The sequence below is a fragment of the Nematolebias whitei genome, chromosome 5 (genome assembly GCF_014905685.2).
Source record: "Nematolebias whitei isolate Nwh7 chromosome 5, NemWhi1, whole genome shotgun sequence".
NCBI classification, from domain to species: Eukaryota; Metazoa; Chordata; class Actinopteri; order Cyprinodontiformes; family Rivulidae; genus Nematolebias; species Nematolebias whitei.
The window spans coordinates 17,638,187-17,662,706 of record NC_056502.1 but is presented as its reverse complement, the minus strand read 5'-3'; the positions used below and the strand labels follow the sequence as shown (position 1 = coordinate 17,662,706).

At 41.3% G+C, this 24,520-nt stretch overlaps 2 protein-coding genes across 2 annotated transcripts in view; both read left to right on the top strand.

Moving 5' to 3' along the window:
• Window positions 1–5,016: 5,016 nt before the first annotated feature.
• On the top strand, window positions 5,017–16,349 carry efna1b (ephrin-A1b). The gene is made up of 4 exons (XM_037676934.1): window positions 5,017–5,281; window positions 14,624–14,919; window positions 15,030–15,212; window positions 15,351–16,349. Exons 1-4 carry the CDS (start codon window positions 5,184–5,186, stop codon window positions 15,467–15,469), a joined length of 696 nt encoding a protein of 231 aa, XP_037532862.1. The 5' UTR covers window positions 5,017–5,183; the 3' UTR covers window positions 15,470–16,349.
• Window positions 16,350–19,578: 3,229 nt separating this feature from the next.
• Window positions 19,579–24,520, top strand: part of slc50a1 (solute carrier family 50 member 1) — a 39,299-nt gene continuing 34,357 nt past the window's right edge. Inside the window, exons 1-4 of the mRNA XM_037676637.1 lie at window positions 19,579–19,641; window positions 19,811–19,888; window positions 19,971–20,094; window positions 20,179–20,340. Of these exons, the coding sequence (XP_037532565.1) occupies window positions 19,625–19,641; window positions 19,811–19,888; window positions 19,971–20,094; window positions 20,179–20,340 (381 nt within the window). The 5' untranslated portion in view covers window positions 19,579–19,624. The remainder of the gene's footprint in view (window positions 19,642–19,810; window positions 19,889–19,970; window positions 20,095–20,178; window positions 20,341–24,520) is intronic.

Below are 24,520 nucleotides of genomic sequence, written 5' to 3'. Positions count from 1 at the left end.
GGATGGATGGATGGATGGATGGATGGATGGATGGATGGATGGATGGACGGACGGATGGATGGATGGAAAAACTGCAACTTTTTGCAAACATTCTCAATAAACCCAGTAATTTATCAACAATGTCAAATGACCAAAATAATAGAAAAAACGACTCATCTTATAAAACAAAGGGTCCAGAAATGTCACATTTAGAAGAGAACATAAATATTTCAGGCGACACAACAACACACTAAAAAGCTCTTCATGTTTTGTTCTGTTTTTAAAATGTTCTTTTAATGTCCTGTTTCCTAAAACGTCATGTTTTGTGAATGATTCTTTCTTTCTGCTTCGTTGTTGTGTTTCGTCTGAAACAGACATTTTTTTTGTTCCTCTCATCCACTCCACAGGTCAAAGAGGAAAGAAACAAGCAAACGTGCAGAAAAGCTTGATTAGATAAGAATATGGTTTAATATATATATATATATATATATTAAAAGGGCAGCTGACGAGTGATGTATCAGTTTATGTCAACAGAAGCCAGAATCAGAACTCCTACACATCTTTAAACTCTCTTAACAACCTCTGTAAGTGTATTTGCTCTGATTTGTTCAGTCTTTAAACAGTGCCATCATCCCTGTTTGCTCTTTATGTTTCTATCTCCGTTCTTTCAGCAACATCCTTCTGTCTCTGAGTTCTCCTCCAAGTTTCATTCTACCTCATTCCAATTGATTTTTTCCATCTCTATTAAGCCCTCCTATATTTCAGCGTCTGCGTGCGCCTGAAGAAACCCTTCAAATCCTTGACAGAGGTCCCTGGCTGGCTCTGATCCCTGCCTGCGGCCGACAAGATGCAAGTAGAGAAGGAGCAAGAATGAAAATTTAATAGACTGCTACATTGAAGGAGCAAATCTGTCTTTATTTTTATTTTTGCCTCCGTAGTCTTCCATGTCCCCTAACTCCACAAAATAAGACAATTATTCTATGTATTCTCCATCATCTTCCTGTGACATCACAGATTTTCGGTTTATTTCTTCACTCCCGCAGAACTCTGCTGATTGTTTCCCTCTCACGACAAAAGCTGTGGTTGAAAGAAGAAGAAACGATTAAGCATCACCTGGAGCAGGTAGCACCACCGGCTTTCTTTCCTAATTAAACAAGTTACGCAACAGAGGAGTTTCCACATGGCTCTAAATAACCCGTGGCAGATACTGTGACGCCTGGAGACAAGTCCATTTGGAAACAAACAATTTGGTTTTAGGCCTGCCGAATGATTTGTGCGGCTGTCAGATCTTCCTGCCACTTCCTTTAATCCACTTTTGGAACTGTCGAGTTTTCCCATCTTCACAAATGATGTTTTTCATCTCCATCTTCAGATTTTGTCTGTGTTGAAACCCTTATCTTGCTGTCTTTGGGTGCCAGTATGAGCTGTGGGAGGACTAAACCTCACTCTGGATGGCTACTGAGAGGACTTGTATGTTTGTGTACATCTACAATATGAATGTAATGTGTGTTCAGGTGGGGTGGCAGATTCCAGACTTGGACTTATTTACAGACTTGGCTGCTGCAGCAGAGAGGAGGTCAACATATGAATTTTCTGGTGTTTCCGTCTTGCTTCACCATTGAGGTGTTAAATGAAGGCATTGTAAGGAGCTCCAAACGTCTGCTGGCAATGAGGGACACTCAGCAGTCACCTCGAGTGTTGTATGAAGTGAGAACTGGGATCGTGTTGCTGGTAGTCTGAGGTCAGTGAATCATAGGCCGGTTTTGGAGCTGCTGAGACGATATTTTCATCTCTGTCACTCTGTCAAGGAAATGAATACAGAAGGTGGAAGAGTTTCTAATGGCAAACACTTAAATCTATCATTAAGAGCTTTAAAAGTCAAGTTGTAAGAAAAGGTTATGAACAATCAATATCTTAATTGCTATAGATAACTGTGAACAAACAGTTTGCAGAAATAGAGTTTAATTGACATGGCACTCATGGTAAGATTGCTCTGCCTACATGGAAATGTGACCCAGAGTGAGCTAACCGCCGACATACAAACAAGATACCTGTCACAGTGGAGGTAGTGAAGCTCACGGCGTGACCTGATGCTTTCAACGAGGAATTTCTGCCTTACAGTTAAATTCAGTAAGAGTGTAAAGTTTACATTACACAACCTATTAAACGCTTTGTGCGAAATCAGTTTAGTTTTAATTGATCATAACAAACAAAGACTTATGCAACCAGAAGTTACAACATATATCTACATATAAAACACACAAAACAAAGCACAACTAGCTTTAAGCATTAACCTTTAATTTAACCATTCATCATACAATGTAATTATGACAAAAAATTAAAGATTTACATGTAGTTACCTTTGTACAGATGAACATGCAGTAGTTTATAACTGTTGTATTCAGCTGCTTATGAGGATGACCGCCGGCCTTTATACACCTTTTACTTTTTTTCAGGCTTTGTTAAGGCTTTGGAAATTGAATGAACTGTATTCCACCCTTTAAACCATATTTGTCAAACTCAAGGCCCAGGGGCCAAATGTAGCCCCCCACTGACATGTTATCTGGCTCCCAAGATGTTATTTTCAATGTAAAATACTTTTATCGCTTTAATTTTTTTCAGTAATCTTTGATTATGATGTCAAAAGTGCAATGGAAAATGTCAAATGAGACCAACCAAACTCCTGCAACCAAGAAAAGATGTTGGGTATCTAACTTGAGTTAATGTAGATTCTGAAAATGGCCCTTAGTTTGAAAAAGGTTTTAATTTTGACCCCTTTTTAAGTGGGTTTGACAACACTGCTCTAAACGCTTATTTTAGCCTGTCAGAATTGCATGTTCCAGACTGATTATTACCATTTTTTCCAATGATTTTTCATGAAATCCCTCTGACAGCAAAGCGTTGGTAATGAAATATCCTGACAATGTTGTCGGAGGACAAGAGGGTGCAGCTCCTGCAGGTAAAGGGCGTTGGTTTCACCTCAGGAAAAATTGCAATCTCCGATTGGTCAGTTGCTGACAAACTTACTGAATTGATTGACAGGTTGCATCACATTTTTGCAGTGGTTCATGTAAATATTTTACAAACTTTTACATCACTATCAGACTTGCCTTCCATGTCTATTACCAGTACATAGGATTTCATGGTTATGTGCAGGCTGAGACACCCCCTGCAAGAACATTGCAATATTTCTGCAGGAATAAGAGTTTCATGTAATGAAATTCATGTATGTAAAGATATATAAAATACTAGTTGCGTGAACCGCTATGAATTTTTTGAGACGCGATGGCTTTGATGTTGGCTGCACTTCTTTAAGCCATTAGATTGTAAGTCAGGTCAAAAAATAATATTTCTTCTAAATGATTTCATTCAAATATCTCTGTACTATTGTTCTTATTCTTTCTGAGGAACCCCACAGCTAAAACGGTGGAATGTCACTTTAAAGACAGTGAAAAATATGGTTTTGTGCAGCAAGCTTTAATCTTTAAATGGAATTCATGATAATCTGTTACTACCTGACTTTTTTTCTTTTCCTCCTCTTTTTTTTGGTAAGTTAAAAAAAACAAGCTGCGACTTAACACCCCCCCACACACACACACACACACACACACACACACACACACACACACATACACACACTCCTTACAGCTCCCTCTGTGTATCAGAGTTCTCAGACGTGTGTGTGCTTGCCCAACCAACCAAGTCTTGGGACAGTCAGACTCTTGAAACACACACACACACACACACACAATGCCCCCCTCTCTTATTTCTTCTGGAGCTCTGAACCAGATCGTCCTGGCATGCGTCCATCCCTGCCTGAGGGGGGCCCCTCCTGCTGAGGCCACGGTCCCACAAACACTCGGATGGTCTGGGTCTTTATCCTCTCCATCTGTGAGGTTGTGTTCTGCAGGTACCTGTCTGGTGACACAGCCAAGTGGAGACTACAAGATTAGACTAACTGATAAGACGGTAATAATTCTCCATTATCTGACTGAAGGTAATCTGTACTCCAGCGTACTTGAACAACAACAACCTGCAAGAAATGGACACGCTCATAAATAAATCTATTGGAGAAAATCAGGATAACATTATACTGCAGAGTTTCAGCCACAACAACAAAGAGCACAAGCAGTAATTTTTAGTTGAGTAAGAAAACCCAAGTAGACAAACTGTTATAGTACAACAGACAATAGCAACTGCACAGAACTCAATTAATTGCAACATAAAGTGCGTCACGAAGACACGCAGCAAAGCCCTCAAACAACTTATAAGTATTACAACACAACAGCAAACTCAAACAAACAGAAGGACACTTCAGAGCAGAACAAAATCTAACATTTTCTGCAAACTGTTTCCTGCGTAATGTCATAAAAAGAATGTAATCATATTCAGTCCATGCAGCACCTTACTTGTACTCTTGTGCATTTTTGCATTAGAGTAGTTTTGCTTCTGCATAAACTTTAATCAGGATTTTAGTGTGTGTTATTGTCCAGCTTACTCGTGACTACTTGACTTATGCAACGTTTTGCACGAGACTTATTCGAATTTTAATGAGTTTTGCATTGCTATAGGTAGATAACTACAACAGGTACAACATGACACTGATAATTACATGTTTTGACAGAGTTAATGATAACGTAACAAACATGGGCTATTTTTTATAGTAAGCTGTCACTGCTATATTCCAAGTGTTTTTGTACAACTTTGTAATGGAATTTAAGTGTTTCTTTCATGAAAATATATTTTTTTAATCATTTAAACGGTTTTAATATCTAATGATAACTGAACAAAATCACTCAAGTTTTGTTTTGTTTCACTTTGACGCATATTTCATCATTATAAAAATATAAATTTTATTTTCTGTGGAGCTCTTTTTGGATTCAGTTACAACAGCCGAGGGAGGGTAGCGCGTTTCTCGGAGCAGCGGTGGGCGGCAACAGCCCCGAGGAGGTGAGTTTCTATTGGTTGGTGGCTGTTACTAGTAGGCGGAGCCAGGAGGGAACAAATACGCTGCGCTCGTGCGAGTCAGACAACAATCGTATCAGTGTTCGAGCTACTACTTTCCTAGTGCCAATATCGGGTGGAAAAAAAAGAGAAACACAAACGACTCAGTTTAATCTTCACGACGGAAGTGGTTTCTATTTTATTTTGTAATTCATCGCTTCTCTGAGTGACTTTAGAGGTTCGGAGGGGGAGACGAAGCCATGGATGTGGTGCTCCTGGTGTGCTTGGCGCTGACAGTCGGAGCGTGGTTCGCCTCCGCGGAGAGACACAGCGTCTACTGGAACGGAACAAACACCAAGTAAGGACCACTCTACTCTTATTAAAAATTAATTCACTTCAGCCTAAAAAAGTATCTAACTTGTAAATTGTTTAACTCGCCGCGTTTGGGTCAGCCAGGATGCTCTTTCTCCTAAAGCGAGCATCATAACTTAACATTATTTTCACACATGCAAGCTAGCACTGCCTGCTCGTTATTAAGTTTTATATTTTGTTCAAGTGAGGTGAGGAGACAGGATTATTTGTAGTCCATTTAAACTACTTACATCTTTGACATCGGTGTTGGAACAGGGGGGGTTCAAAGTTGGGGGTCGGGGCCCCACTGTGGGTCATGAAACATCAAGTGAGGGTCCCCAGATAATGTCCAGAAATCAAATTAAATTTAAGAAGAAGAAAAAAAAAGAAAGCAAATTGAATATTTTTATCACAATTATTACAAAGATAAATACAAGTTATTTTTAAGTTTGCATACATGGATATATTTAATATCACAAGCATCTGCAACTGTTATTGTGCAGGTCAAAAGCAGAAAAGTTCAAGAACCACTGTTAGATTGCAAGGGGAAGCCTAGCAGATGGACAGATCCATCACTATATTTAACCACAACTCACACACACGCAGACATACTCTAGTAGTAGAAAATAGACTGACGAGTATTAACATGTCCCGATTTCTCTGCGGGGTCTGCACCTGCGTGTGTGTCATAAAAAGGTGTGTTTATTAGCCAATAATTGCTTAATATGCTTCTATCAAAATGGAGCGTTTGTAAAGAGTGTTTGTTTTTTTTTCATGAGAGAGAACAGATATCCAGAAGGGAGGACAGGGGCCACGCAGTGCTGATGATTTAGTTTTGAGGTCAGAAATGTAATGCTATCCGGCCACTCAGTGGGATCGATGGAGCTTGACATATCGCAGCACGATTTATTGAGCTTTTAGCGTGTGTTTCTGCTTGTGCGTACGTGTGTGTCATTTTAGTGTCTATTACTTTTGAGCTGAAACAGAAGGATGGTCCACATGCTTATATTATTCTTTTTTTTATGGTCGATTAAAACCTGTCACCCAGAGGCAGAAAAAGGGCAAAGCTGTTATGGACTTTTAGTCTTATGTCTTGATTACATTACTGCTCTACTAATTGTCCTTTAACCAATGACAATAAGACGGGAGGTTAAAAAGAGAAAACAATAGCTGTGATAACAAAGTCCATGCTCAATAATCCAGGTATACAATCCAACATTTTTCAGTCAGGTCATCTGGACAGTTTCTTTTTTTTGTTCTGAACGTTTCGCCTTCGATCCAGAAGGCTTCATCAGTCAAGGAAACGCACAACAAAACTGATTAGCCGTGATAATTGGATGTGAAGTGTAGCCGAAAACCCTAACAGTGAGCAGTGTTTGTGTCATTAGTGAGGCCATGCGTGATTCAAACACCTGAGTTGTACACCTGAGTCACCACAGACAGGTGATGGTGGTGGTGGTGGTGGTGGTGGTGTCTGGCTCAGGTGAGAGACCACAAGGCAAGTTCAGAGAGAAACTGGAGCTCCAAGCAGACAGATAAGGAAGTGGTGTCAGAAAGAGGGAACACAAAGACAGATTCTCATGTGCTGCCTCTAATCCGACCCTGGACTACTTCTGCTGTCAAATGGGAGTTCATCCATCCATCCATTATCTTTACCCATCCATCCATCCATTATCTTTACCCGCTTATTCCATTTTGGGTCACGGGGGTCGCTGGTGCCCATGTCCAGCAATCACTGTGCGAGGGGCGGGGTACACCCTGGACGGGTCGCAAGTCCATCACAGGGCCAAATAGGAGTTGCATAACCTAAATAAAAAAACATAGAATAACTAATCCCTTGTACTGTGGTTAAACATAGACCCTGACACACATAAACAAACATAAACTCAACGCAGTATTAACTTTTCACACATGGGAGCCTGTTGAGGTTCCATGTACAACATGCCGCCTGATTCATGTAATTGTTCTCTTCGTACCTTCGCTTCCTCTCCCACCATCCCCTTTGTCAGATTTAGTGGATTATGTAGATCGGTCTGAAGTCTCTGGGCGATAATTGATGCTAATTGATTCTTGGTCTGTTTGTGGACCTGCAGTGATTTATCTTCCAGGAGGAGGACAGTGACCAGATGGCAGCAGTGTGCTCCTTCGTGTTCTGTGGAGTCGTGTCTTTAAAACGGTCTCTCGCAGCGCCGCTGATTACGGCTCAATCTGGGCACAGATTGGGTACACTGGCTGTGCACTACTTTCTTCCATGACAGGTGGAGTCTGGTCCCGTCTTGTTGTTCCACTGCGTGTCTAGGCGTGTGTAGATTTATTAGCGTTCTATGAGGGTGAGGTTGAACTTGGGCTCCCATTAACTGGTCTTTTAACTGGGAGCAGTCTTGTTGTTGTTTTGGACCTGACGGCACGTGAGCGTGTCTTTTAATTGCTTGTGCGCGTTTTCACGTCAGAGTTTTGAACAGGGAGTGGTTGGTGCCTTAAGGCAGCCTTACCGAGACATGATAAATGTGTGACTCACACTTACACTCTCTGACGGGGGGAGGCTTGAGGGAGCATGGGGGTGTTAATATTAGCTACAGACAGCATTCCTCCCTACTGTTACTATACTCAACTCTGTCAGCTGTGCATGCAGGAGTGTGTTCCTCCCTCTGTACCTGTCTGTTCCTCTCCCATCTTCCCAAACAGCTGGGTCTCCTCCCAGGACTGACCGCGGGCCCTCGGCACTTTGTCTTGTTTCTTATTAATTCAACCAAGATCTCATCCTTGGATGCTATTAACACCCCTTCGCCTTATCTCTGTTATAAGGCGGTCTTCATCCATCATCTGTAGCCTGGGTCTATGTCCCGGGCCTCCAGTGTGTCAGCAGAGATCTTTTAATCTGGAGTTTGGTGTAATACAATATTCTGCCTATGTGAAGCAGCCAGTGCCTGCCTCTACATGCTTCTTACCCCTGAGATTGAGTCTGACGGGAAGGTGGTCGACGTCTGCCCCACCTGTTATACATTTTGTACATCTTGTTCCTGCTCTGTTTGTTTTTTTTTAACTTTTTGTTCATAGTCCCTTCTTCAGCCCATATTTAGTTCCCTAATCTCACTAGAATGAGAACACACAATACTAAGGGGCAGATTACAGTGAGTTTGTAATCTGACCCACAGACACAAAACCATCACTCTGCTGCCCTCGCTGTGTAGATGATCTAATATTTTGTGATGTAACCACGGTTCTTTTAGCAGCAGCCATAATCTTTCTGATACAATCCATGGAAATAACGTCCATTCAGCTTTCCCAATCCTAATCAGAGGGCTTTTTGAGTGTCCCCTGCTGATTTCACTGTCCTCTTCAGATTAATCCATCCTTCATGCTTGTCTGTGCTCACCTTCACCTGGTGTAGGGGTGTAGTCAGTACAAGTTGTTTCTGCTCCGTGGACATCACCATCCCTCATCATGGTATCCAAGAACCTCATGTTTTTCTCCGCTCTTCCTCTCGCCTCCTTATCTCGGGTCCAGACTTCCTCCCCCACCCTCCCCTCTCCTTCTATCAACACCCCCTTTTTTCTCACAGACCTTTCTCTGTTTTGTCCCCCCGTAGTTTTCCACCAGAAGGAAACTGAACATTGTAGAGGCCTGCTTTTACCCTAAATTGCTCTCAAAGTGTGTGCATGTGAAGAGTGTGGACACGGCTCATTCATAACATTTCATGCATACTTTGGGATTGGTGTCCACTAGCAGCTCCCCGTCGCCCCCTGAAGGTGATAGTGGGAATAGAAGTAATGCTTTTTAAAATTATTATAATTTAAGTTTATTTAAATGCATTTTGTTGGTTTCCGTTAGACAGTCAAACAGACTAATCCTTTGCAACCACCCTCACAGCATATTAAACCAGATACCATTTGGTCTTTTTATTTTTATTGCTCACAAACTGGGAGGCTCAAGAAAGGGGACCGGGTGAAAAGATTTTCGTGGGAGAAGGGTGAGGTGAAGAAAGACGTTTGCTTTTAGAAATTAGCCTGAATGAAGAGCTGCAGTTTATTATGTCAGCCTGCAGAGATGGGACAAAACAAGATGGAGCGGGGTGGGGGGGTCGTGGACTAATAAAAGCAAGGCAGACTGAGGGAGGGGAGTGAAGACAGTGATGGATGAAGAAGGGGTAAATGAAGAAGTTCAGAATTGAAATAATGAAACGTTTTTTATTGGTAGTTGGTCTCATCTCGAGTGTTTTCATAATGTCGCTTCCAAACTGCAGAGTTATGATTTGGGTTTTCAACGACACCAGAAGCAGCAGAGGCTGAATTCCCTTTTGTTCAATCCCACTGGAAGCTCATAAAGAAAGACTTCAGAGTATTTTAGACTGACTATAATATGAGCAGCTAAAAACCCATTAGACCTTCTGTCAGGTCCTTGGCCCATGTGAGACGAGGTGTGAATCTGTCATACCGCAGCAAATTAATAGGATATTAAGCTTAAACCTTGTAGTAAAAAAGTGTGATAGAATAGGATTAGAGATCCAATGGGATCCAAACCGCAGCCCCCTCTGTTGTGACATTCCAGAGCTTGCACACTTTCCTTTGATTACCTGCAACAAATGGAGGAGGGGGCGGGGAGTGCACTTGTTTTGGTGTTTAAGTGGTGCTCACTCGCTGCTTGCTTGCATGTGTGTTGAAGCATTTATCATCAGCCGTGACTCGGATTCTAGCGTCTGAGCAGTTGCGACGCTCAACTCTGACCTCTCGACCCGACCGCCGGTTCTGAAAGTCCTCCCTCGACAGAGTAACAAAGCAGACGTTCCTGTGTCAGCTGTTCGACCGAGCTTCACGGGCCGAACGGATGGAGGCGTAGAAAGAAAGGAGAGCAAAAAGAGACGATGACGAGACTTCAAAGCTTCCAGTGAGAGGAGAGGAATGTGTTGAAATGGAGTCGCCTCCTGTAATAACCACCAGCGCTTCCAACCTCACACACGCTGACACAAAAACTGGAGACGCTCTGTGGTGAGAAATGACCTGCAGAGGGGAACAAAGACAGCAGCCTCCCACCCTCGCTGTTTACCTACACCTTTATCCTACAAACACAACCTCACTGGAGACTCCACAGGAACCCTGACAAGCAGATGTTCATAAGCCTGAGGCTCGAGACGCCCTGAATAAAGCTCTCCAGAAAATCTCATCCAAACACACACAGAAACTAGTGCAGGGGAAGATGTGTGTAAAGTAGGTTTGCAACAACTCGTACGTCTGCCCCTGGATCTCACAAAGGACATAGCTATCACATTTATGTGACTCTCACTGTCCTGAGAAATGTCAGTCCGAGGTGAGCGCAGACGCAGGGAGACGCAAGTGTGGAGAGCGCAGGAAAAGTGTGAGGAAGATATGAAGGGACTGTTAATGTTTCTTTACTTGTGGTCAAAATAAATACATCGTTGAGATATTTTTAAAGGTGTTTCCTTGGAAAGATTTTTACGACACGCTAAGAAAAAAACTAAAAGCCAAAAAATTATGAGAATAAAGTCGAATGAAGTCTTAATATTATGAGAATAAAGTCATACACAAGTTTTTTTAGGGTTTTTTTTATACAGCTGTCGTTATTTTTTTCCACTAGTCGGATCCACAATGCGACCTGTCAATCAATTCAGTAGGCGTGTCAACAAATGACCAATCCGAAGCTAAATGAGTCGTAATATTATCTGAACTCAGACACGATAAATCAGAGTTTATTGCATTTTAACTGGTAAATTGAAGATTGTTTGTTCAACTTTGTTGTCATTGACGCTCTTACTCAAAACGTGTTCCAATACTGCCGCCTGCCGTAGTGTTTTGTATGCGATGCAGATACGTGACGTCATTACGTCATGACTTTCATTTTTGTTTCCATTTGGAAAGTGGCGCTCAGTGAGCGAAATTGTGTGCGTGTAGCGCCGTTAGAGGTTTTCAATAAATGTGCCAGAAAGAGGTTGAAGAGACCCAGCGGCTCACTTGTAGGAGCGTTTAGCTTCGGATTGGTCATTTGCTGACACGCCTACTGGATTGATTGACAGGTCGCGTCGTGGATCGGACTCGTGTGGGGAAAAAAAAAAAGAATGAGAGGTGTAAAAAAAATAAAAATAAATAAGTAAATCTCGTATGACTTTATTCTCGTAATTTTATGGCTTTTTTTTTTCTCTTAGCGTGGCCCTAAAGCTCCGTCGTAGATTTTGAACAATTAATATCTTCGAAATGTTATTTAAAGGGCTATCTATAGCATGTGAGATGCTAACTATTATACTATATTATACTATTATAAACATTCCACAGAACTTGATTTTAAAGGGATTTAAACCATTGCTTGAAGATATGACAGAAAAGACAAACTGGCATGGCTGAGAAGATGCTGTTTAACCACTGAACACCTTCACACATTAGTCAAGCTACAGCTCCGTGGGGGTTTAGGCCGAGGAGTTGAAGGGGCCCTGTAGCCTTCAGGCTTTCTGTCTTTAGGGAGGCAAAGGGTATAATTACACCCTATTCGTTTCACCTCCCCTCCTTTTCCACAAAACACATTGGCCCCAGACCCCTAACAGCTTTTAATTAGCCAGACCCATCGGAGGAGAGGAGGAGGGGAACAGAGAAGGATAAAAAGGCAGTTTTTCTTAAAAGTGCGAGCCGTGAATGAAATCGGTAACAGAGTCTCAGTGTTTTGTTGGCTTTTGACAAGCCTGTGTTTTCATGTAGTGTGTAGGCCAGACCGCTAACAAGGGCGCAGTGTGGGAAAAAGGTGTAGCCCACACTGTTTAAGGCTATTCTTCACTTCTGAGGGAACCACTCGAGAGCTCCAAACGTCTTGTTTTGCTCCAACCCTGTTATTACAGTCTGGACTGAAGAAAGCAGTAGAGGGGGAAACGAGACGGGATAGGAGATTATTTGGCCAATTAAGCTTCTACAGATGCAACTCTTCTCTTCTTACGGAGGAACACGTATTTACACACACCTGTGCAAAACACACCAATCAAGTTTTCTTTTTACACAGAGAAAGCACTGATTATAGCAGAGCGATCGGCCTGTTAGCCTCGGATAACAAGCGCTAACAAAGCATGTTTTGACAGGTACGTTAGCACTAACCAGGAGGAGGAGGAAGGAAGGAGGGGTTAGAGGCCTTTACACGGAGCCTGCGTGTCTGTGAATTGGTCTGGGGGTCCTGACAGGAGCCACAACAACAGGACGCTAAGGAAGGGGATGGCGGTGGTGGGGGAGGGGGGTCAGGGCCAGCACGTCTCAAGCTTTGATGACACACACCGTCTTTTCACAGCGGGCTGAATAAACAGCAGCAGATGCACAGGAGCTGCTTTCTTGTCACTTTCTCTAAGAACAAATTAAACAAGCAACCAGAAGCTGCCCCTGAGCTGCTCAAGTCCTGATTTGATTTGAGGAGTAGAACATGTTGCCCCCAAGGATGTAATGAAAGCAACACACAAATAAAAACATCTCTCTTCACCTTCTGGCTGTTGGCAGATCCCCCCACAGAAGAAGAAACACAAATCACACAGCTGCACGTTGCATTCATGGCCTCACCTGCATCTGATTTATTATAAAGACAAGAACACTGGCAAGTTTGTCACATTTTTACTCATAAACTAGTTTCCATCCATCCATTATCTTTACCCGCTTCTTCTTTTTCGGGTTGCGGGGGTCAGTGTTGCCAGATAGAGTGGAGGTTTTCCAGCCCAAAAATCTGTTAAAAACTGCCAAATCACACAAAACCCACCTAATCAATATATTATTTGGACTGTTTAAGCATGAACGCACATCAGTACACACACACAATACCCCCCACCCCTGTAAAGATTTATTGGTGTTTATATGTTCATCGATGTGATTAATCAAAATCAGTTAAATGTGAATGTTCAGGATCTGGTTATTATAGACACAAATTAAATGTTCAATATGAATATTGCTATATTTATCATCACAGTAATAGTGTTATACACATTAGTTGTAAGCACTCAAAAAATAAATATGTTGGTTTAGGGCTTACCTTAAATCTAAACATTTAAGGAATAAACATTTTTAATAATCACGTTAAAAGTTTTATAAATGTTGTCTTTGGTGTCTATTTGTTTTCCAAATATATTAGTGTGTGTGAATGACGGGGATTAACATAAAACACTTTGTAGAACGGTGCTTTATGAAGTTCAGTCCATTTCCTTGTATTAGTTGACCGGCAGTTCTGACACATTCAATATGGCGGACGCTCTGACGTACCGCTGCTCGCTCAACGAGGTGTTTACTAAAACTAAAACTTTGTGCCGCCTCACCAGTTCTCTGTTGTGAACACCGTGGCAGATGACAATAGCCAATCAGTGATGAAGAAAGGTCTGGGGAGCTTTGAACCAGTAATGATGAATGATTGTTTGAAATGTGTTTTGGTTAATTCAAAAAAGGCCGATCTGACTCCAAATCTGCCCAAATTATCCCCACCCCAAGTAATTTTTACCCACAAAATCAGAATGAAAACTGCCCAATCTGGCAACACAGGCCGGGGTCACAGGTGCCCATATCCAGCTGTCACTGTGCAGGAAGCAGGGGACACCCTGGGCAGGTCAGAAGTCCATCACAGGGACATCAAACTATTTTTCTTCCTCTTAATCTGTTCCCAAAGCTTCTTAATAATGACGAAAAACTGATACTGCATGGGATTTGTGCTGATCTACGTTATTGGGCCAAGGGAAGGATAGGAAGTGAACAAAGAGGAGAACGGAAGGCTTGCAACGAACAATAAAAGTACAGATGAAAAGAGGGAAGCTAGAGTGAGTGTCTCCACCTCTGCTGTCCACATCTTTAGTGAAATTAGAGTGAAATGCAAGGAGCAAAACAGCCTCGCTGCAAAGAAGGGGTTCAGAACAGACTGACAAGACGTGTAGGTGAGGAAACTAATCTGACAGCAACTAAAAATAGTTTAAAATGAGAAAACCGAGATTTACATGTCATGAGTCATGATTATATTGTTTGGGTGAGCTGAGCTGTCATCTACAGTCTCATTTACCTGATAGCAGGTGAGTTTCTGCATGAGGGGGAAAGAGTGAGACAGGTGTTGTGGTGGTGCATGTCGAGGAGCTTCAGCTCTCCTGTCTAAAAACAGCAGAAACGAGTCCAGCCTGATCGGGCTCTTTCTAATTCTGCTACAAAGATGAGCTGATGCAGGTGAACCGAAACCTGAGTGTCGTCGCGTGATGTCTGTCCGTTTCTCTGAAAACTTTTTTTTTTTTAACTCAGATGTGTGGCACACTTAGGAAACGATACACTTTCTACAATCAGAGCATTAAAAAAAATTCCTCTCTGGATGTGATTAGTCGCTGACCTCCTGTTTTTCTTTCTGCCTGCAGCTTCCAAGAAGATGACTACACGGTGAAAGTGCGCATTAATGACTATCTGGACATCATCTGCCCCCACTACACCCATGGAGAGGTGTCGTCGCACTCAGCCGAGCGCTACGTGCTGTACATGGTGGAGAGGGAGGACTACGAGGTGTGTAAGCCTCACTCCTTCGATCAGCTCCGTTGGGAATGCTCACGCCCCTTCGCTCCCCACGCGCCGGAGAAATTCTCGGAGAAATTCCAGCGCTACACGCCCTTCACCTTGGGGAACGAGTTCAAGCAGGGGGAGAGCTATTACTACATCTGTAAGTGTTATTAGCTTCTTCTTTCTTTTCTTTTTTTTTTTTAAAGCAATCTGCTGTGGTCTTTTAAGTTGTTTGATGACTGAACTTGGTTCTTTTGACACATTTTTCAGCCAAACCACTGCATCATCATGGAAAGGAATGTCTGAGGCTGAGAGTGGACGTTGTTGGACATAAAGGATCTGCAAAGACTCAATCAGACGAAGCCAAGACAGAGGAAACGAAAAAAGACGAAAGAAAAGCTACGTTTTTTGCCGCTGGAGGAGTTCACAACCCCTCCAACCGACTCCCAGCAGGTAAGAAACGTTTTTTTATATAATATATATCAGTCACATCCAACACAGTGTACATCTAAGCGAGGCTCAGCTGGGTGTTTTATCATTCCTGAGTGATGAAATGGAGCGCTGACCGTCATTCTCTGTTTCGTCTCTCAGATGATCCTGCTGTGATGGAGCCAAACGTCCAGAGGAGCATCGGCAGCTCTGCAGCACAGCTGGCGTCTTTGTCCTTATTCACCATCATCCCAGTTTTATTAACCACCATGCTGCACTGAAGCCCAGAGACATTTCTAAACCAATGCGGGTTATTGGGACATTTTTTTTACAAGACTCTTTATAAATATATATATATATGAGCATAGACGGTTTGTGTTGTTCAGTGTGTGTTTGATGTGTTGGTGTGAATGTGGAGTGTGGATCGCTCCAAAAAAAAAAACAAAGAGAGAGGACCTCAAAAATGTTTTGTTTTTTTCTAACTTTCTTTCCATAAATTTTGAGGATGAAAATTCTCAGTTTTGAACGGTTTAAGAATCTTTATTCAGTCGTTGTGACCAGAAGTTAGGAGTGAGATTAACGTCACATCATCATAACCTGTGTTCAGATGTTCATATCAGTGGTACAGCTGTGCTTTGTCACCAAACACTCGTTTTTCTTCCTCTACATGTAGAGAAATTATTGTTTTTTTGTGTATGTTTTGTTGGTAAAAGTGGTAAACCTAATATAGGATGTTTGATGTTTGTCATGTGAAGCACTCGGCTCCTGGTTGGATCTTTAGAGAAATGGAAAACAATCTAAATTTTTCTCATTTGGCTGGACGAACTTGAATAAGATGCTCATGCTGATGAGATAAAAACTCTCAAACGAAATTTTGAGCTTTTAATTTGGTATTTAAAATTGGAAATGTTTGCATTTTGTCCTTGAGAAGTCCTCATCACAAGAGAGACTGAAGAGCTCCACGGTCGAGATGGTTTTATGGTACACTGGTTGTTAGCGAACATCATCGTTTAAATGAAGGGGCTTCCCACCATCTGTTTGTTTGTTTCCTCCTTGAACATGCTTGACCTGTTTTGTAAATTTATACATAAAGGAAACTATAAGGCACTGCTTTAAGATGTGAAAAAATCTTTGGTAAAATTAAAAGTGTTATGAAATTGATAAAAGTGTGTGTGTGTTTTTATCAGCTGTTGTGAAATGTCCATATTTTGGGATGATGAGGAGCCATGAGATCATGAAGAAGTTGATGGATGACAAACTGTTTGGCCGAAGCCGTGATGAGATCGTACCGGCACACTCTCCCAAGTTTCCACCCTTGCGTCTTTTCCGACCCCAGTTTTCTCATCCCGTCTCCTCTTTCATCTCTGCTGTACGCCGTGACCCGACTTTACATTTCACGTCTCCAAACTAAACAGAAGAACGAAGAGGGGCAGGAGGAAAGCGGGCCCACAAGCAAACTGATCATTCTGTGTGAAAGTGTAACTTTTGTGTCCTTGCTCTCATTTTTCTGCGCCTCACATCCTCCCACACAGCTGGACGGGGTGCACAAACGTCCGTGCGTGCAAACCTCGGAGCTCACTGAAAACTGTTAAAAATCACCAGTCTCTGTAAAACCACACAGCATACAGTCTCGAGCTCAGTTCATAAAGCAGAGCTGTTGGTTTTTCCACAATAACGTCAGAGCTTACATTGACGGCAGCCTCCAAAATCACCGTGGGGTCGAAACGGGACAACTACGGGTCGACAGACCAAATGTTGGTTTTCATGTCTCGGTTTAACACGTCTCATCTAAAAACTGATATTAAATGTCCTGAAATAATAACGTAGGCTTGGAAAATGCATTTAGAGCCATTTCAAATGTAAACGTAGGAGCCAAAAGTTAACAACATAGACCAGGCTATTCATCTAAACTGCTCAGGGGGCCACGGTTTCTGAGAGTCAACAGCTCTTTTGTAATTAAACTACTGTACAAAATAACTGTGGGAGTAAAACAAATTTTGGAACCATATTTTAATAACTGATAAAAAGTTGTACTTCAGACTTTAGCTGGAACAAATAAATGAGCCGGTAGTGAAACGCAGCCGCGTGTGAGCCTTGTTCTGGTTCTTGTCAAATCTTGTACAAGTCCAAAAGTATTGATTACGTGAAAATGTCCTCCAAACTTTAGAGCCACAGTAACTAAATACTGAGGTTTTAGATGTTTTTCTTTGCTCAGAGGAAATAATGGTAAATGGACTGTACTTAACTTCAAGACACTCGTGCTTTACACTACAATCTGTCCTCTTACCCATTCAGCACTCTACTAGAAATGTGCAAAGAATAATCAGAGCTTTATCACATTCATACACTGATGGGACACACATCAGAGGCAATGAGGGGTTCAGTGTCTTGCCCAGGGACACTTTGGCATGTGACTGCTGGTGGAATTGAACCCCCAACTCTTGCATTGGAGGACGACTGCTCTAACCGCTCAGCCACAGCCGCCCTAGTAAGAATAATACAAGAATAAAAATAAAATAAATAATAAGTAAATAATAATAATAGAAATAATAATAAATAATAAAATAACTTTTAAAAAATCAATCAAAAATTAACAACAAATGCGAAACTTTTTGTTTCCTGTCTGCAGCAATCAATAGGTGAGAGGCGGGGTGCACATTAAACTGGTTCAGCTCATGCAGATGCACACTTAAGGTGACCCAGAGGTTAAACAAGGCAAGCCTGTGATTGGTAGGTCGCCGGTTCAACTCCCCAGACTGACAACGTCAAAATGTGGGGAAGGTGAAGCAGCCTTGTTTGCCTCACTTTGGGCCCTTGAGCAAGGTACTTAACCTCCACCATCTGCTCTCCGGGGTGCCCCAGATGGCAGCTCTTTGCTCCACACAGAGGGCTGTGGTAGCTCGGTGGTCTGCGGTTGCAACAGAAAGAGCATCTGGTGTAAAAACAATTGCCAAGTCTTCAAGTGAGTTAGTTCGTTGTGGTGAACCCTGAAGAAACGAGCAGCCAAGAAGAAAAGGAAGAAGAAGTAGATACGTTTTTTGGTCTAAAAAATATACTAATATATGATAATAATGTAATAATAATTATGTGTATCTTCTAAAAGTGTCTTATTTTCCTGAAAGTTTTTGTTGTTGTTGTTGTTGTTGTGGACATGTTGCCACTCAAATTAATCGTTAATCATTTGATCCATTAAGTACAGAACCAAAACTCCATCACATTTTTTTTTTTTTTGCTTCGGTAAAAATGTTGATGAAAATATGTTGCTGACATCAAACAAAAAGATAATACACTTAAAAATAATAATAATAAAATAAAAACCTAGAAATTTCCCTGTTAGATGGTGTGTTTTACTTTTGAAAATAAAATTTACAAGCAGTTTAAGAGCTTTAACTTTTTATACATGGATAATTCATAGATTGGTCATTCCTCTGAAAATGGTCAAATACTGGATTGAAGCTTAGTGAAAAAGCAGACAAAGTCTAAAAACCGAACACTCAAAGGCCTTCAGAACTCCTGAAAAACTACTGGACAAGACCAATTTAAAAGAAAATGAGGACTGTAGACTCAAAGCACTTTACTTTACACCTCAACCTGTGCCCTCATTTACGCATTCATGCAGCACTCTCCTAGATCTGTACAGAGAATCAGTGCTTTATCACATTCATACACTGATGGGACACATCGGAGGCATTTAGGAGTTCAGTGTCTTGCCCAGGGACACTTCTGCATGACTGCTGGTGGAATCCAACCCCCAACTCTCTCATTGGAGGGTCTCTCAGCCACAGCCACCCATCCAAGAAAGTCTGACTTTTTGGGAGGACACTAAACAGTGATGTGATATCTCGAGACTTTTAGTTTGAAAGTTAATTTTAGAGCATAAACATGTTTTTAATGTTGAAAACAGTACTTGTTCACTTTTGAAACGTTTGTCTTTTTTTTTTTTTTCAATCTTAACTAGTTTTGCTAGTTAAAAAGAAAAGTTTAATCGCTAAATATCTTGTTGTTGGCTTTTTTTCTGTGTTTAGTAAGTAAAAACATTTATACAAGTTTTAATTTCTAAAAAAGCTACATTTTGTCATAGGAATCAACTCCATTATTCTGCTGACTGGCCCTTTAAATTTTATCAACTGGATGACGTAACTTCAGACGATATGTATCGTTTCAGCATCTCATTGGTCAAATACTCCCCGCCTACTTTGTGTTGTAGCCAATCAGAAGGCAAAAATGCTAAGCACATTGATTGCAAATACGGAAATACCGGGTGGATATCTTTGTCGTTGTTTTTGCAGCGTTTTCTTTCGTCTAATTTAACATTTTGTGGTAAAAGTAGACATATAACGCTTACTATATAAGCGGGAAGTGCATCGGCATATTTCCTTCGCTATATGGATTTAATACAACTTCTGTCATGGGCTTGCATTGTGTTCACAGTCGGGATGTTCTCGACTGGATTGTAAGTTTTTTAATTGTTTAGATTGAGGTTTAATTTTCTGGTTTGTTGTTGCTCCACTTGGTTTGAATTTAAAAGAGATGCGATATCTAAATTCTATAAAGAAGGGCGAGGGGAAAATAACTCATTTTTGTGTGTGTTTCTCTTTAATCTGTTTATCTTGTGTTTCTAGAACCGACCTAAAAAAAATGCGAGAATCAAAAAGTACAGAAAACATCCAGTTTCTCCCCTTCCTCACCACATGTCTAAAGTAACTTCTTGTTTTTAATATATATCAATCAGCAGCCTTGTTGACATCTTGGTCTGCACATCTAATTCTCTTGTTTCCATAGTAACCTAGGTTGGTTGTTTTATGGGATTCTGAAGTGGGATCAGACAATCATGTTGGTCAACATTATTGGAGCTCTGCTCCAAATCCTCTACATCGTCATGTACTTCCTGTACACGAAGCACAAGGTAAACCTGGAGTGGCCTGCTGACCTGCAAGTAGCTCACTTGATCACACGTGACTTTCTTTGTCTCTGTTGTTGTTTGTTGCAGAGGCTCGTGGTGATCCAGGTTCTTGCTGCAGGAGTGGTGTTGCTGTGTGGATGGTTATACTTCAATAATTTTCTCACCGACAGAGAGACTCTGCTCAGCCAGCTCGGACTCACTTGCAGCGTGGTCACCATCAGCATGTACCTGTCGCCACTCTTCGACCTGGTATATGAAATAAACACACACACACACACACACACACACATACACACACACACACACACACAGACAGAGCAGAAAGAGAATCAGCTGAACTTGAGTGACTTGAAACCCCACTGTTTTTTTTTGTTTTGTTTTGTTTTTTTAAGAAAATCTTATCTAAATATTATGCAAAGTCAAGTTCATTTTTATTAAAGTAACTCACAGGAAGCATTTTTTTTTTTCATTTACCCGCTATTTATCCAGGTAGTCTCATTGAGCCACGAGAACTCATTTTCAAGAGAGACCTGTTTAGGGAGCAGATGGGGGTTAAGGACCTTGCTCATGTGCCCAGAGTGGGGCGAATGAGGGTGGGGGCAAGTATGGGTGCTTCACCTACCCCACCCACATTTTTTGATGTTGTCGGTACCGGGGCGTGAACCGGCGATCTTCCGATCACAGGCCCACCTCCTCTAACCTCTGCACCACCACTCCCCATGTGTGTCTGTGCAGAAAATTCCAACAATTTTGTGTTTTTGGGCCAGATTAAATATATTAAAAACAAACAAGCATACATAGACATGCATAATACATTCAGTAAATATAATATAATATACAGTAGTCCCTCGCTACTTCGCGGTTCGTTTTTTGCTTACTTGCTCTATCGTGGCTTTTCAAAATAAGATTGGACATGACACACAAATGGCTGATTGATGGATGAGCTGCACGATCTGCATGTTTTTTTTTTTTTTTATTATTTAAAATAAATTATTTTAAATAATTTAGCACCTCCTGTACCAGTGTGAAGTCCAAGCCGCAGGAGAAGCTTCTTCATGCGGCGTGACATATGTCCGCTCTGCATTGGAGAAGTGGGCGTGGCCAAGAGGCTGGCAGAGAGCAGCCAAGGCAGGGAACTGAAATCATGATGTTCTTTGCTCTTTTAGAGAGTTTAGTTTAGAAACATTGTTTAAAATATTGCAAGAGTGTGGTTATTCTTTACCGGCTTCAAATGTGAGATATTTTTAGAAACTAGGAGATTTATTCAAAATAAAGTCATCTTTTAAACCACAGATATTGTCTAAGAAATCTGCTCATTTGGATATTAATTAGTTGAAATCTATAATCAAAGCCACAAATGAATAGGTTACAAATATAACTTTTTATTTTTTGAATAACTCTTTTAAAGGAGTTTTCTATAGTTTATTATTATTATTATTATTATTTAGGTTTTTCTAGATGACCTGCATCTTGCCATTGATGAAGCAAAAAATGTGACCCATCATATGAAATTGGGAAAATTCACCTAAATTGTTTTGTAGTTTACCAACAGAAAGACTGGATTTGTACAACCTTCTTATTCAAGGTCAGAAGCAGTGGTATTACTGCTTATCTTTATCTCATTACAATTTGCGGGTTTTGGGGCCTACTTTAGGTGTTCAGAATATATATTTTTTCCGTGCACTCACAGTGATACAATGCTCATTGTCTTACTGCTGCACACCAGGGAGTTTTAAGATCTGTTTCAAAAGCCTTCTTTTAAGGTATTTTTCTACCGCACCACCACCTTTCTTAATTTTGTTATATTATGTTATGCCTTCAATGGCATAAATCTGTTTAATTTGATACACATTCTGTAAGGGAGCTTCTGGCTTTGTTATTATCAGTCTGAGCTCTTGGGCAACACACACAATCATTATATTGCTCCTTTAATAACTAATGTAATCACTTCTAAACAGTTAGAATGGCTTACCTCGTAATCTGAAACCTTCTAACTGTGGAGAAGTCAAATTTACAGCCACACTTGTGATGAACCATTCTGTTTACATGGGATTCAAACATCAGCCAATCAGATTCTACTATTAGTCTAGCTGCAGAAAATCTTCAGTCCGAACACCAATCCATCCATCCATCCATTATCTTTACCCGCTTATTCCATTTTGGGTCACGGGGGTCGCTGGTGCCCATGTCCAGCAATCACTGTGCGAGGGGCGGGGTACACCCTGGACGGGTCGCAAGTCCATCACAGGGCCACATAGAGACAAACGAGACAAACAACCATTCACTCTCTCACTCACACCTAGGGACAATTTAGAGTTGCCAATCGGCCTAACATGCATGTTTTTGGTCTGTGGGAGGAAACCGGAGCACCCGGAGAAAATCCACGCATGCACGGAGAGAACATGCAAACTCCACCCAGAAAGGCCCCTGGACCGGGATTTGAACCAAGGACCTGCTCGCTGAGAGGTAGCAGCTCTACCAGTTGCGCCACCGTGCTGCCCAGTCCGAACACAAAAATTATTATTATTTTTTATATTTTAGGATTTGGTTAGTCCTTTTTTTTCAGGCATGATTTAAAATGTTTTTTCTTTTTAGATTTACTAATTTAATGCTGTCTCAAGTGGGACCGCCTGTCCTGCCGCCTTTTCTGCCTATAAAAGAGTAAAAAGCACAGAAATGAGAGCTGATTTGACTTTCAAGTTAAGCTTTAAAATTGTGCAATTTTTCAGCAAAATAAAGGTGAAATATGAACAAAAGAGCACTTTTATTTATCAATAGTTCAGTTCAATTCAGTTCAAAAATACTTTATTAATCCCAAAGGGAAATTAAATGTTGTAACTCGTTATCCTCATTTCATTAAGAGATGTTATAGATGCTGATGGCTGTAGGCAGGAAGGATCTTTTGTAAAGGTCCGTCCCATAGCGGATCCGAAGAAAATGGCCACAGATGCTGTCCGATCTGTCCACCCAGACTTGGCTGGCCTCTCGGTTCCTTCAGGCAGCAGAACCGCCTGAGTGCCAGGCAGAACTCCTCCCAGAGCCATGGCCCCTCCTCCCAGCAGCCTGACGAGCTCCTCGTCACTACAGACAGCCGGCTGCAGGTGCCGGGGGACGATCCTGTCCTTCTGCTGTCACAAGCCGTGTTTTTCTGCCAGCTCCAGGATCTCAGTGGTCAGGCAATCGAGCACAGCCGGCAGGTAGACGGGAATGCGTCTACGGTGCCTCCTTTTCAACTCATTTCAGATTTGGGGCTATAGCTGCGATATTATTTGAGCTTGTAATTAAATAATAATAAATAATTGGGGAGAAATATAACTTTTTAAAGTAATGAAACGCTTAAAGAAAAATACTGCTGAAAGTTGAGTGTTTAAAGACATAATGGAGCAGATTTAACTAAAATAGTTCTTCAGTAACTTCGTGCACATGAACTCCGGTGAAGGACTCGAGCTCCTGTTTGCTGCTTCATATCATCATTGTTGGATCCTTCATCCTGTTTGTCACCTTTTTTCCATCTGACTCTGAGCTCTGCACTGACCTCGCTCGGCTTCCTGCCGTCCGTCTTCCTGTTATTCTGAGGTTCTGTCTGTTTGTTCCTTGCCACCTTGGTTACAATCATTTCTTTACGGTTTACATTATGAGAAGATGGCGCAAAATAAACCTAAACGTCAATTTTCTTAACGCTTGCAGTACTTTACATGAAAAGTGCTTTTAAATAAACTCCCCTGGTTTTAATCATTTTAGCTGCTGCTCCTGTCAGTAATGTTGAGATTTGTTACCAGTTAGATTCGGGTTCATGTGATCGTGAACACAGTCAGACTGACAGTTTTTCACATTTTAAACAAATATTTAAGGTATTTGAACAGTTTGAAAGACAAAACCAAGTTGAGAGGAATGCAATGGTAGTCAACTTTTACTTTGAAAGCAAAATACCTCATGAACCACTGAACAGATTTTATTGAAACCTTCAGAAGTAATCACTGGTTGTACACTTACAGCAGGCATCTCAGCTTATCAACTTTAGCCAACACAAAAATGAAAATAACTCGGTCCGTTTTAAACATATTGAGCTCAAACTTGGTGCGGTAGTAACTGACAGTCATTCACAGCGCATGCTTGAAGTGGGAGATTTGTGCATAAAATTGTTTTCAAGGTTTGACCAAATTGGTTACAACTCCAGAATTTTTCATCTTAAAATGATCTTGATCTGAACCTCTGGGATGAAAGGTGGCAGCTGATATTCATTCAACCTTTGTTTATACAGGTTAATCCCACTGAGCCTCAGGGACTCATTTATAAGAGACCTGATGTGCATGAGTATGGGTGACGTGTTCAGTGTTGATTAAAGATGATGTTAGCTAATAAGCTAGTTATCAAACGTCTGTTCAGAAACTTTTGTCAAACGTTGCTGGTATAAAATTTAAACAATTGC

Excerpts from the sequence above, each read along its gene's own strand:
- efna1b (XM_037676934.1), top strand. The coding sequence starts at position 5,184 with ATGGATGTGGTGCTCCTGGTGTGCTTGGCGCTGACAGTCGGAGCGTGG. Across the intron at positions 5,282-14,623 it reads TGGAACGGAACAAACACCAA|CTTCCAAGAAGATGACTACA; the intron begins GTAAGGACCACT and ends TTCTGCCTGCAG. Across the intron at positions 14,920-15,029 it reads GGAGAGCTATTACTACATCT|CCAAACCACTGCATCATCAT; the intron begins GTAAGTGTTATT and ends CACATTTTTCAG.